Source organism: Stylophora pistillata, chromosome 5 (genome assembly GCF_964205215.1).
Source record: "Stylophora pistillata chromosome 5, jaStyPist1.2, whole genome shotgun sequence".
Lineage (NCBI taxonomy): Eukaryota > Metazoa > Cnidaria > Anthozoa > Scleractinia > Pocilloporidae > Stylophora > Stylophora pistillata.
Window position 1 is genome coordinate 23,132,416 of NC_142523.1, and position 12,833 is coordinate 23,145,248.

Genomic DNA, 12,833 nt, shown 5'->3' on the forward strand with positions numbered 1-12,833 from the left:
TAGAAAAGCGAGAAGAGCTTTAATAACTCGCAAGCGTTCGGTATTTTTTGGCGCAGAGTTGGCAATCTTCGGGGCTCATAGAAGATGACTATTTTGGCGCAAATTCTGTAACGTTCATTAATTAACGGTTCATTAACTGGCTAGCGCATTGTGGATTTGCGCACATAAACCGAATGTCAGAATATTGGTGCTTGTAATATGTAACGAATAATCGCACTATGTCGTTTTTGTTTATGGACAAAAGGAGCTTAAGGTCAGTAAAAAAATTTGTCGGCCATAAATCAACGCGAGTTGTAACTTTGTGTTTCGGCGGCGAACCATTGTGAGTCCAAATTCGCATAAGAGCGCTTACTCGTTTGGGACAGAAATGTATAAGCGTATAAAAATTGCCAAATACGATTGCCACAATAAGCGAAATTCCTTGTAGTGAATACATAAGATAGTTTTATTTTACTGGGATAGTGGTATTTTGTCAGGTTCTAGCTTGCACTTTTCGCATTTAGCCACAGCGAATTTCTTACTTAGTATGTCATATTAAAGGAATAAAAAAACCGTTGATCAGGACTTTCATCATAAGTGGTGGCTCCTAAAGGAGCCGTTTTGTGTAAGAAGCGAAAGCTTGTTTAGGCTTTCGGTTTCTTCTCGGTCTTCTTGGGCAGAAGAACAGCCTGGATGTTGGGAAGCACACCTCCCTGTGCAATAGTGACACCGGCGAGCAGTTTGTTCAACTCCTCGTCGTTACGAACAGCCAGCTGAAGGTGACGCGGGATGATTCTTGTCTTTTTGTTGTCACGAGCAGCGTTGCCCGCCAACTCAAGGATCTCAGCGCTTAAGTACTCGAGCACTGCTGCCAAGTACACTGGAGCGCCAGCGCCAACTCGCTCGGCATAGTTGCCTTTGCGGAGAAGACGATGGATACGACCGACTGGAAATTGAAGCCCTGCTCGAGATGAGCGGCTTTTGGACTTGGTGCCCTTAGCTTTACCTTTGCCACGACCAGACATGTTTGAAAATGATTTTGATATTTCACTCAAAGCGCGAATGCAGAAGAATGAATGAACACCAATATTTATGGTTAGTTATTTATGCACGAAGGATCGAAAAGCGCCAATCATATCTTTGCTGACCGATTGAATTTCAATAACCATTTGTCTTTGGTTTGTTTACAAAAGAAATGGCCTACAAAGAAATTTGATCTCAAGGGTCAGTTCGTGTTGATGACCAATCAGTAATCGAGGATTTCGATCCGTAGGATAATTGATCCTTCCGTCTATTCACTATAAATTACAGAAACATCTAGTTGAACGACATTACAGTTGTTACTGTTCTTCAGAAATCATGGCTCCCAAAGTTGCAGGAAAGAAAGGCGAGAAGAAAGCCGGTAAGGCAAAGGCTATTGCTGCTGATGGAAAGAAGAAGAGAAGAGGAAAGAGAAAGGAAAGCTATGCTATCTACATCTACAAAGTGTTGAAGCAAGTTCACCCCGACACTGGTATCTCCAGCAAAGCCATGGGCATCATGAACTCGTTCGTCAACGACATCTTTGAGCGCATCGCCACCGAAGCCTCCCGTCTGGCTCACTACAACAAGAAATCGACCATTAGCTCGCGCGAGATCCAGACCGCCATCAGGCTGCTTCTGCCCGGTGAACTGGCCAAACACGCCGTCAGCGAAGGAACCAAGGCTGTGACCAAGTACACCAGCAGCAAGTAAACTCACTTTGTGGGTTTCCCGCCAAAAAAAACAAACGGCTCTTTTAGGAGCCACCAAATGTTATAAAAGTCTGGTCAACGTACCACAAAAATCCGAACTTAATCGACGGACTTTATGTTCGCATTTTTCCCGCTGAATATTAAAAATAATTATCTATCACAGAAATTAAAGGTAGCTAGCAGTTGAGATTCAATCGCCAATGAGTAAAATTCAAGTTCAGAGCTTTACTAACATAATTTTCTCTGGGTGAGATTTAGTTTACTTCTCTAACTTCATGTTTGATTTCAAACTGAATTAGTCGTAAAATTTTTATAAAGCTTGTTTGAAATGTTTTGGTTTGCCGCCTAAAGCAAACGGCTCCTTTAGGAGCTACCAAATGTTTTAAAAGCAGGGTTCGTACGCGTTTTGAAAACCCTTGAAATTCAGGAGGCCGATTTCAAGGCCTTGAAAGTACTTGAATTTCGTTTCGGGTCCTTAAAAGTCCTGGATTTATTATTGAACAACATCGAAAAATATCTGCATTTGTTTTGCACCATCGGTAAACCCAAAACATAGATCTTAACACAAACATTTTTCTTGGTTTTGAGGTAAAATTGTCATTACAAAAAGTCCTTGAAATTTCTAAGTAGGGTCCTGGAAAGTCCTTGAATCTTTGGCCTGAAAAAGTTTACGAACCCCGTAAAAGTCAAATGATTAGTAAATTACAAGAATGCCCGTTCTCACTTTAGTGCAGGACATCTTAGCTGAGAAATGAATTCGTCGGAAACGTGATCTACAGTTTTATATTAGTACGCGCGAAATCCCTCAAGCCACAATATCAGCTCACACCTTGCACAGTTTCGCTGCCGTCCAATGTAGATTAAATGTTTTCAATCACCTGTCTTGTCATGTTGTTCAAGCCCCTCTTTCCTACGTGGGTCTCCTGGACTTGTGAACAAATATCGGCGCCCGTTTTAACGCAAGACTCTCCAAAGTCTCTCCTTTGTGATCTGTTAGAGATTGAAGGTTGATTATTTCTTAAGCTATGATGGATTTGTGTTCCAGCGCAAATTTGGGATCAATTGCCCTATGTGCAGATCGCAATTTAGCGTGCAGGACAAGCGTAGACTACGAGCATCTTTCTTTTTAAACTCCGTCGCGCGAATAATAATAATAAAAAAGATCACATACGAAACGACGCTTTTCGCGCGCCACACTTCTGGAAAGCACGGCGCGCTAGCATCAATTTTGTGTTTTGCTGATTTATTTTTCCTTTGAGTCGCGCGACGGATATGGACGACAAGGACGGACTGCTTGTAGTCTGGGACAGGCGCTGCATCCCCACCCCCCCTCCCCCCCTCCCCCCGTACCTCCCTGCCTCCGTCTGAGAATTGCAGAAATGAACACTATGTAGGCTTGCTTTTTATTTTTTCAGAGACATTAATATCACTGAATCTGTTTCAGGTTTTTTCAGGGTAGAGCTGTGTATGGTGTGACTCTGGCTTTGTTGGGAAGTACAATTTTTATGGCTCTTTTTCAGTACACCGGAGACTGGGGTCTCATGGTGAACGCCTTATTTATGTTCCTGGCCGGAGCTTGCAACTGTGGCGTTGATCCGTACCTGAGTGGTTCAATTCCAGCAGAGATTGGCGAGCGGGATAACGCACAAGCAGCTGCTACTGGCCTTGTCAATGGTTAGTGGGAATGGGAGCAGGACTCATTGCAGTCACTGATCTAGTAGACCATCCCCTTCCCCGCCCGGGTTTTTTTAGAGGGAAGGGTTGCGTGCACTAAGCCCGAAAAAATCTAGCTTTCTTGACAGGCGTCTTTAAGGCGCGCAGAGGTGAACACGAGGCTTACACGGGAACGCCCCCTTTTCACGCGTGCTTCTTTCCTTGCGCTTGTTCCTCGCGCTTTTTCCGCATTTCGCTCTGCTCGCGTCAAATCACGGCAAAAAGAAATGGCCTGTTCTGGAGGCAAGGCGAAAGTAGTATATACGTGCTCGTGAGAGAAATTTCCAATTCAGCGCGGGTTTTGATTCGCTCCACCCTCTCCACCAATCAGATGGAAAACTCAACTAACCGCAACTTGGTCTTGCCTTAGACTGAAGCGACTCTAAGTAACAAGAACGCAGACGATGACGGCGACGCCAAAACCCGCAAAGAGACTAGGTAGAGAACGCCATGGAGGCGGAAATTTACAAACAATAGATTGCCTTCCTAGGCTTTGCATCCATCCATCCATAATACTTGCTCTCGGTGATATTCCTTTGATTTAAAGAGCCTTTATGTTGCTTTTAATTACTCTTTGTTTTATGACACAAGTGATAAGTGCTTTAACATTTAATATCCCTTTTCTTTTCCAGGTTTTGGTGGCATTGGCCCTATAATTGAAGGGCCCGTTGTGGGCTGGATCGCTGACAGGTACGGCTGGACAGGGCCCTTTTACTTGATGGTGGCCATGTCTCTTCTTAGCTTCCTCATAATGGTGAGGGCTCACAGAATGGACCAGTCGATGAAAAGGGCGCAATTTATGGGAACAATAACTGCAGAAACAGCCTGAAGAACCCTGTGTATAGCAAAAAAGATGAGCGATCAATCACAGAGCGGCAACCAGTGAAAACCTCGTTCTTAGATCCTTATTTTGTGATCGTATCGGTGGACATCGTTTAGCCGTGAGAGGCCCGAAAAGCAGGTTACGTAAATCGTTAGGGAATAGATTTTATTCAAATTTTCTTTGATTACCGCGCAAGGTTTTAAATGCAAGATTACGCGTTTGCTCACACTAGCGCATCCCTTAATTGCTCAACTAGCCGTTACGCCGTGTTGTGGCTACTTTGCTTCCTTTTTAAAGTCTGTTGTAACATTCGTACATAATTTCCTTATTTGTGGAGATGATAATTTAGTTAGAATATGTGATGGTGATGAATAAAGAGACTTAATGTCGTCGAACTGCTAGACTGCAAAACATTTCGTTTATTTTTCTTGTAAGCTGCCCACGTTCTTACGCGCGACTTGTGACTCTCACTCGCGCGAGGTTCGCGAGTGAAAAATAACTAGCTCCAGGCTCCCTCTACTTTTACTCTACCCAAGGCCTTTTGTTTGAATGCCAAACTCTTTCAAAGGACAGTGAAGGTCTGAGAGACTGGGCAGACATACGTATTGCATTCAACTACATAACCGACTAATTTCTGTTCCATTCATTCATGGTTTGAGTAGATTACCGATGAGCACCCTTATTACAGAGAAACATGTCAGGGTGCTTTGTGATTGAGTGTTAGAGTACCAAAATTAAAGTAATGGCTTTAACCAATCAGAAGAACCAAAAACACCTTAAGGGAAATGAGTATTCAAAGTAAAAAATAACCAGAATGGAGGAGCTTGGGAAAAGGCAGGGAATCAAGACATGATTGGTTTTAGTTCTGCATCTGATTGGCTGGGAGAGTGGCACGAGTTTTCTGGACCAATCACAGAGTGAAGTAAAGCGAAGTCTCAGATTACATGACACATGATGAAAACTGCAAAATCCCTGATTATTTTGTACAATTTCTGGAATTTACCCTTAAAAGATGTATGTTTCACTCTAATTCACGGAGGTGGTTGTTCAGCTTGTTTCATGTTCCATTCAAAATATCCTAGTTGCCATTTTTGCAAACTCTCTAAGGTATGCGTCCTAATTTAACTCCTATGGACAGGTGAACAATTACTGTGAATTTTCTGTATACCCGCCGTTTAATTATATGGGCAATGCATCGTCAACTGTCAAACATGAAGGTCCACCAAAAGTCAAACAACATGTCCTGGAAACAGGGCTAGTTTCTCATGACAACAACACAGTTTTACATCAAAGTGCCAAACTTCCATCACACCTCACTCAGCTTAATATGGTAGTATGTGATTGGACCATACACAGTTGACCTGCAGGAATTAAATCAGTGTCCACATCTTTCTGCATTTTAAAGTAAACATCACTTCAAACAGCACTAACTTTCAGTCACAGTTCACTGAAATAATAAAATAATTTATTGATAACCTCACCTTTTAAAACAAGAAGTTACAACTGTTACAATATTATCCCAAACACAATATCTATCCAATAATTGATCTGCATACTGACATTTGATCAAACATATTTCATTATTTCACAGGAATTTCAGAAAATCAAATTTATATAATTTTGAGACTTTTATGGATTACCTATCACAAAGGTTATGACTGAAAACTTTGGTGGATCATGTCAAGAGAGAGTAAAAGAAATTGGCTAGTGTGCAATACTTTTTAGCTATTTTTCTGTGAGAAGATTTATGCCTTCCAATTTGGTTGACATTTACATCATAAATTCCTATAATCACCCAAAGCTAGGTGACTGTAAATATACATCCAGTAGACTGCATTACTTTTCAAATTGGTTGCATTGCATTTTACAATAATAAATATGTACCCTTTCTTACACTTTTTTTGTGTGACTTTAATAATATTGTTAAGTGCCCTGTGCACTGGAAGCCAGATTTTTAGAGGAAATCAGGTTATAGCAAATGTTTTCATATTTCCAGACTGGCAGAGATATGGTAGAGTATTCTTAATTAATTTATTATTAATTATTATTATTAATTGGCCTCACTTAACTCTGACTTAAAATCTCTGATACAATAGAGGCAAAGAGGCTTATTAATTCACGAGTTTGATTGGCTGAAATCAAGATTGAAAGCGGTCTAGATTTTCCAGTCTAGATCTCTAGATCGACATCTAGACTAGTCTAGAAAAAAAAAAGGTACAAAGAATTTAAAAAATTGGCATATAAGACACAGCCATATAATAAACAGCTTATTACCCGAGCTAGGTCGGTCTGTATGGGAGAATCTTGACCTCACTGCGTTGGGTCTGTACTGGCAACCTCGGTCAAGGTTCCCACATACAGACCTCCTGCTCGGTTAATAAGAACTAAATGTTGAGAATAACAAAATTCATTAAATTTTGGAAAAAAGTCAATATAGATGTTAACCATTTGTCTCCCAGAAGTGATTAACATGTAACTTCTCCCTAAAATATCCAATAAACAGTTATGAGAATCAAACTTCTCAGGTAGAAGTTATCATCTGAATCTATCACCAAATTCTCATACCTTATTCACAAAGAATGTTTACAAGCTAGATTACTGAGATGTATATATTGAGAATAGCAAATCTCTCACATTTTCGGAAAAATTTAATTAAGTTAAAGAAATGTTCCTCTTGTATAACTAAGCAAGACTTAAAAACTACACAACACTCCCTCCATTTTTCTGCTGTTCTTGATTTCCATTGCCTTTATGAGACTGCTCAACTTTGTTGTTATGCTCCACTTTCATTTCACTGTGTTTCACAAAAGTGTAAGCAGTTGAACCCCCTAAAACTAATGCATTACTGAACCACCATAGCGCTGTTTTAATCTCATGATTCACCGTCACAGAAAGAATTGTCTGAGCACAAGCCTTTGCTGTTCCACTCACATTGTGTGTCAAAGGACTTGTTACTTTGATTTGCAGGCCTGTTACATATCCAATTGCAATTCCAAACAACCCACCCAAGACCATCATCCCCCAAAAGTACATAGACTTGAGCATGTGGAAGCCATGGATTACTTGTATTTCACCACATATCCCCATCAGAGGGAGAAAAAGAAAAACAGCATTAAAATTGTTATAGAGTTGTAGACGCCAGATGTTACTGTCAACAACTGGGAGAACCTTTTTAGTGAAAATTGCATTTAGGGATACACAAAGGCTGGCTAATACTCCAAACAGAATTCCAAGGTAAGACAATTCTCCCGAGTTTCCTTCTTGGTCCACACCCAGGAGAAAACCACAGATAATAATGGAACAGCACAACATAGCTTTGCACGATGTCTTCTGGCCAAGGATAAGGAAGGAACAGATCTAACCAATAAAGCAAACAGAGAAAAAATTAAATTGACTGTAAAATCACTGATTGCATTCACAATGTTTTCAATTAGTGTTATTATTTCCACCATCACAGTCAAATATTACAGTAACCCTTCTTGAAGATCTTACAACAACTTCCTTCTATTATTACTGGTAACCAACATAAACTAAAATCTTCCACTCTTTCACATTATTATAGCGATACTTAAATATATATCATTAGTAGAAAATTGCATTCCAAAATTTAATTTAGAGCTGCATCTCATTATATGTAATCATAGTACTTACCACATTGAAAACTGTTGTAAGAGATCTTCCAACATTGTAAAATGATACTCCAAGGTACTTGAGACATAAGTTATTGAAAGTTATCATTCCCACAAAAACTATGGACAGTGGAAGAACCTGTGAAGACGTCAGAGGACAACAACTTTTAAACCCTAAGAGTGACCACCATCCAAGGCTTGACACGAACTAGCCACAGACTAGTAAAAATTCATTTTTGGCTACCGGTTTTCAATTTCTACAAGCCAGTTTGGCGAGTAAACAAACTGAAATTGTTGTAACATCTAAGTTGTCACTAGTTGCTTGGCTAGTAAGTTGAAAAAGTTAGTGTCGAGCCCCGCCATCTGGAAACGTTGCTTTGTCCCAATTGTCGCTACAAACTTCGTTGCAATTGTACATCATAGTCTTTTGTTTTTAGTTTTTCCAATAGTTAATCTTAATCAACAATGCTCCATGATACTCTGTAAGTTTTTTTTTCTATTTTCTCTCACATGTATATACATGTTTATTTATTATTTATACCTTGTCATTATGTATTTTTTTCATATTTTATGTCAATGTTTCAGCAGTGTGAGGGCCTCATGTTAGATAACTCCTTGGGTTAATGAGCATCCTTGTCCTTAAATAAAGTTTATTGATTGATTGATTGATTGATTGATTTATTGATTGACTGCCGAATTAATCAGTAAGATCACTAGAAAGAAGGAAATGATTGCCAACCTGAGAAACTTTGATTGTTAAACAAATTCTCCTTATCAGTAACAAAGGAAATGTATAGAGAACAGTATGGAGAATATGGATGTTATAAACAAAGATGAGGCAAATGGCTAAAGCAAGGACATTTTGGTGCTACTACTTAACTGGACACACAAGAATGATAATATTGAAGCCATTGGCCTTGCAAGCCTTTCAATGTCAAGTAGATCCATGGAGTGATTTCCCCTTACTGTATTGCTACCATATCAAGCAGACAGGTGACGAAAAAGTACACTCATGTTAACTAGAGGATTATCACTTGATTGATTAAAAGGTACTAAATTCTTGATACTAATATCATGAGTACACAACACAAAGAAAAGAAAATTATCTTTGAGATCTAGAGAGTAAAAGGATTAACGTACTGTGTCATTCGTCTAGCCTAAAACTGTTAACAAAGATCAAATATCCAAAAAGATCTGACTTGAAAACCACTTTATACTGAACTTGACAAAAATTGTACATACCTCTCTTGACACCTTTAGATCAATACTGAAAGCTGGGAACTTGTCAATCCATGGATATTTATCCCCCAAGAAACTCAAAAGGAACAGGCAAACTAAGCAAACAACACACTGAAACCACGTGACAAACAGAGGAGCATCGAGCTAAAATAAAAGTGCACAAAAACATTTGCATCAATTTGAAAAGCTGTACAAGCAGTGTAATTCTGAACCTTTCAACCCCAGAAGTGATTCACATGTAACTTCTCCCTTTAATATTCCTACAATATCCAGCAAACAGGTAGTTAGAATACTCAAATGTATCAGGTAAAAGTTGTTAGCTTGATACAACACCAACATCTCATAACTGAGTTACAAGGAAATGTGTAGCAGTTAGAGGGGAGAAATTATTAAAAATCAGATCTTAGGAGGTAAGGAGTAAGGAAATGAGACTGATCTTTTCTTAACTGATCATCTTACGTGTAAATCTTACAGAGAAGAGCTAAACTTATCCTGAAACGTGATGATCCCTATGATATTCGGTTAAAGAAGTCAAACCTCATGTCACTGGAGAGGAGACGATCACCGGCTGATGTGACTTTCTTGTATAAAGTAATTAATGGCACCATTGATATTAACGTCAGTCAAATTATATAGATTTCTACTCGAAAACTGACCGCTACTCACTTTGGGCTAAGAATTTTTTAACCTTAAAGAGGAAATATGCTAGAACTAATGTCTTAAAATATAGTTTTTTTCCATAGAATTACTGACCAGTAGAATCAACTACCGTTAGCCATTCGTGTTTGTGATAATGTCAATATTTTTTTTTTAAGTCTAGAGTTAGGAAATTTTCCGTGATTCTTAAGTTGCTATTATATTTATATATATTTTTAGGTGATCTGTTTTTATATGGGGTATAGGACTCCTTTAAAGTTCATCCTTTGGTTTTTAATCCATAGATTGTAATAAATAAATAAATAAATATTATCAAATAACTTGAGTATATGTAATTTATTTTTACCTTCAGGTCAGGACTACTGAGTAGATACTTGTTCAAGAACACCATGGATATTGAAATTACCCTTGGAAAAAGAAACAAAAACGTAAAAAACTATGCAAAAATAGTACAATTAATACAAAATAAACAGGAAGAATGAAAATGAAAAATATTAGCGGCTTGTAACGTGGCAGAGTTATCTAAATACTCATGAAAGTTAGATCAGACATAATTAATTCAGAATAATTTCTGAAATATGTCTTCATCTTACGTGTAAATCTTACCAATATAGTGTTACAACAGAAGCAATCCGCACAGATTTCACAAAAACTGAGTCAGACATTTTGAGCTTCTTTGAATTTCGCCGCAAGTGGCGAGTAGATATCGTAAACAAAGATAAAAAATATGGAGAGACCGTTCTTGATCGTTGCAGCGTGGAAGACTTTTCAAGGAGTAAACTTTAACAGCGGACTACCATACTGCACAGGCGCGCAACTTTGCATAATCAACATGCCTGACTGACTAGTATGTGTCCCTCAAAGATCTTTCGAAGCAAAAATGTGTAGTGTTCATGAAGAAGATATCGAGAATTTCGTATCTCACCAACAAGCAAAGGGATCTAAAGAAGAACTTGGCGGTAGAAGAACTTGCATGAAGTGCGCTTTAGGCCCAGCGGTTGTGGTTGTCCGACTAAATGATCCCTTATGCAAGTCCTGTTTTCTGGCGTATTTCACCCACAAATTTCGTGCAACGATCGGGAAAGCGCGTGTGATACGGGCTGGAGAAAAGATTTTACTGGCATTTTCTGGAGGTCTGTCATCGTCTGCAATGTTGCATTTAGTTTGTGAAGGTTTGAGTGGAACAGCTCCCAAAAAACTTCGATTCGAACCGGGACTCGCTTTTGTTGACGAAGGAGAAGTGCTGAAGCAAAGCGTAATAGAGCATTCTAGTTATATCGAACAGATTCGAGGCATAGTCTCAAGAACAGAATTTCCATTTCATCTGGTGAAGTTGGAGGACATATTTTCCCGATCTGTCCAAGATGATACAAGTTGTTGCAAGAGGTCTGAAAAAGCTGAAAAATTGAAAAGCCTGTTTGATGCAATACCTTCAGTGACAGAAAAAGAAGACTTGCTGAAGACACTGCGTAACCAACTGTTGCTTGCAGTGGCAAGGAAAGAAGGTTATTCTAAGGTAATGGTTGCAGACTGCGCCACCAGACTATCAGTGAGACTGTTATCTAATGTATCCCAAGGAAGGGGTGGGGATTTGCCATATGACACTGGCTTTAGTGATGATCGTCATGGTGATGTCATATTTGTGAGACCGATGCGAGAATTCATGACTAAGGAAATAGCTCTGTATAATTTCTTTAACAGTGTCCAAACTGTAGTCATGCCAACGCTGTCCACAATGAGCCATTCACATGTCAGCATTGACCGTTTAACAGAAGAGTTTGTGAGTGGCCTTCAAGCAGCTCTCCCGTTTACTGTCAGTACAATTTTTAGAACTGGCGATAAGTTATCTGTTAAGGAGTTCACAGATGAAGTTGCTTCTTGTGCTCTTTGCGCCATTCCGCTGAGTGTGAACCCAATTCTTCTCTCTACTTTGACAGATGGCCTGAGTGCCGTTCAATTCAATGCTGACAACAAAACTTCTCCACAGTCTGTGACAGAATGTTGTGGCAGCTGTGAAAGTGGCTGTTCAAATTCTTCGACTGAACAGCCAGTAACCGGAGATAATATCCTTGAAACTTTATGTTATGGTTGCCGACTAACATTTAGAAATACAAAGTTTAATCCAAGTGATTTGCCATCATTTGTTCTGGATGCCACAAAGAAATCTCTTCACAGAGCCCAGATGAAAGAACAGATCAAAGATTTTTTGTTGGATGACTGAATTTACTTGAACTAGCAGTGACAATCAGTTATTTCACTGGTATATTTTTTTGTGTCATTATATAACAATTTTTTGAAAAACCACTGCATTTTCTGTTTATTTCTCAAGTTTGTTATCTATTTATTTAGTGTAAGCACAGTAGCATGTATGGATTATGAGGAGTGCCTCCTTTTCTGTCAGGAGCCAAGGAGTCTGTCAGAGGAGTCAAACAAACATGGAATTGAATAAAGTGCAATGTGGTCATTGAATTATGAACATGCAAGAACAATCATTTTCTCCAGGGTCTTGTTTGTTAATTCCTATGTTCCCGAAACTTGAAAAAAACACTTGGGACTTGCAAAGGGATGCATGTGTAAATGATATCCACCAAATACGCTGACATGTTCTTCAAATAATGGACAGAGATCTGATGGGCACAAGCCACTGAGCATGTAGTACTCCTTTGTTTGACCCTACTTTTTGAGATCCAACCAGTAGATTTTGTATTTTGTGACCACACTCAAAAAGAACTCCAGCTGAATTTTCAAAATTATGTGTCTCAAGCATCCCATGTAGTGATCTGCCATACAGAAATCCCAAAGTAAAAATATATTTATCATCTTTGTATGAAACTTTATAGTGTGACTGTTCTAGAGAGATCCTCCATATCGGTTTGATGCTAAACATAATCTAATGGTTATCTTTCTACAATGTTTAAATATTGCAAACCAAATTTGAGTGGTGAATCTGATCAAACTTGCACACCTCTAACCTCCTCTCTGCAGTAAATCTGATTTTTCAGTGTAAGATCTTTTTACAATCCAGACTATCTTCGTTCAGTCAATCAAAGGTTATCATCA

At 39.0% G+C, this 12,833-nt stretch overlaps 4 protein-coding genes and 1 pseudogene across 5 annotated transcripts in view; 3 read left to right on the forward strand and 2 right to left on the reverse strand.

The window, feature by feature from the left end:
• LOC111345470 (glucose-6-phosphate exchanger SLC37A2) overlaps positions 1–4,659 on the forward strand; it is a 28,156-nt gene extending 23,497 nt beyond the window's left edge. For both annotated transcript variants that reach the window (XM_022952753.2, XM_088759593.1), the window contains 2 exons: positions 3,157–3,386; positions 4,058–4,659. In XM_022952753.2, the coding sequence (XP_022808488.2) occupies positions 3,157–3,386; positions 4,058–4,254 (427 nt within the window). In that variant the 3' untranslated portion in view covers positions 4,255–4,659. The remainder of the gene's footprint in view (positions 1–3,156; positions 3,387–4,057) is intronic.
• Positions 422–1,099, reverse strand: LOC111345473 (histone H2A). Its single transcript, XM_022952757.2, has one exon. It carries the CDS (start codon positions 1,002–1,004, stop codon positions 624–626), a length of 381 nt encoding a protein of 126 aa, XP_022808492.1. The 5' UTR covers positions 1,005–1,099; the 3' UTR covers positions 422–623.
• Positions 1,294–2,591, forward strand: LOC111345475 (histone H2B.1 pseudogene; annotated as a pseudogene).
• A 1,032-nt stretch (positions 4,660–5,691) lies between the features above and the next one.
• Positions 5,692–10,538, reverse strand: LOC111345484 (GDP-fucose transporter 1). The gene is made up of 5 exons (XM_022952767.2): positions 10,380–10,538; positions 10,120–10,180; positions 9,120–9,260; positions 7,900–8,016; positions 5,692–7,605 (listed from the first exon to the last, which is right to left on the reverse strand). Exons 1-5 carry the CDS (start codon positions 10,436–10,438, stop codon positions 6,949–6,951), a joined length of 1,035 nt encoding a protein of 344 aa, XP_022808502.2. The 5' UTR covers positions 10,439–10,538; the 3' UTR covers positions 5,692–6,948.
• Positions 10,539–10,593: 55 nt separating this feature from the next.
• LOC111345483 (cytoplasmic tRNA 2-thiolation protein 2-A) lies at positions 10,594–12,249 on the forward strand. The gene has a single exon (XM_022952766.2). The coding sequence runs from the start codon at positions 10,654–10,656 to the stop codon at positions 11,992–11,994; it is 1,341 nt and encodes a 446-aa protein (XP_022808501.2). The 5' UTR covers positions 10,594–10,653; the 3' UTR covers positions 11,995–12,249.
• Positions 12,250–12,833: the final 584 nt, after the last annotated feature.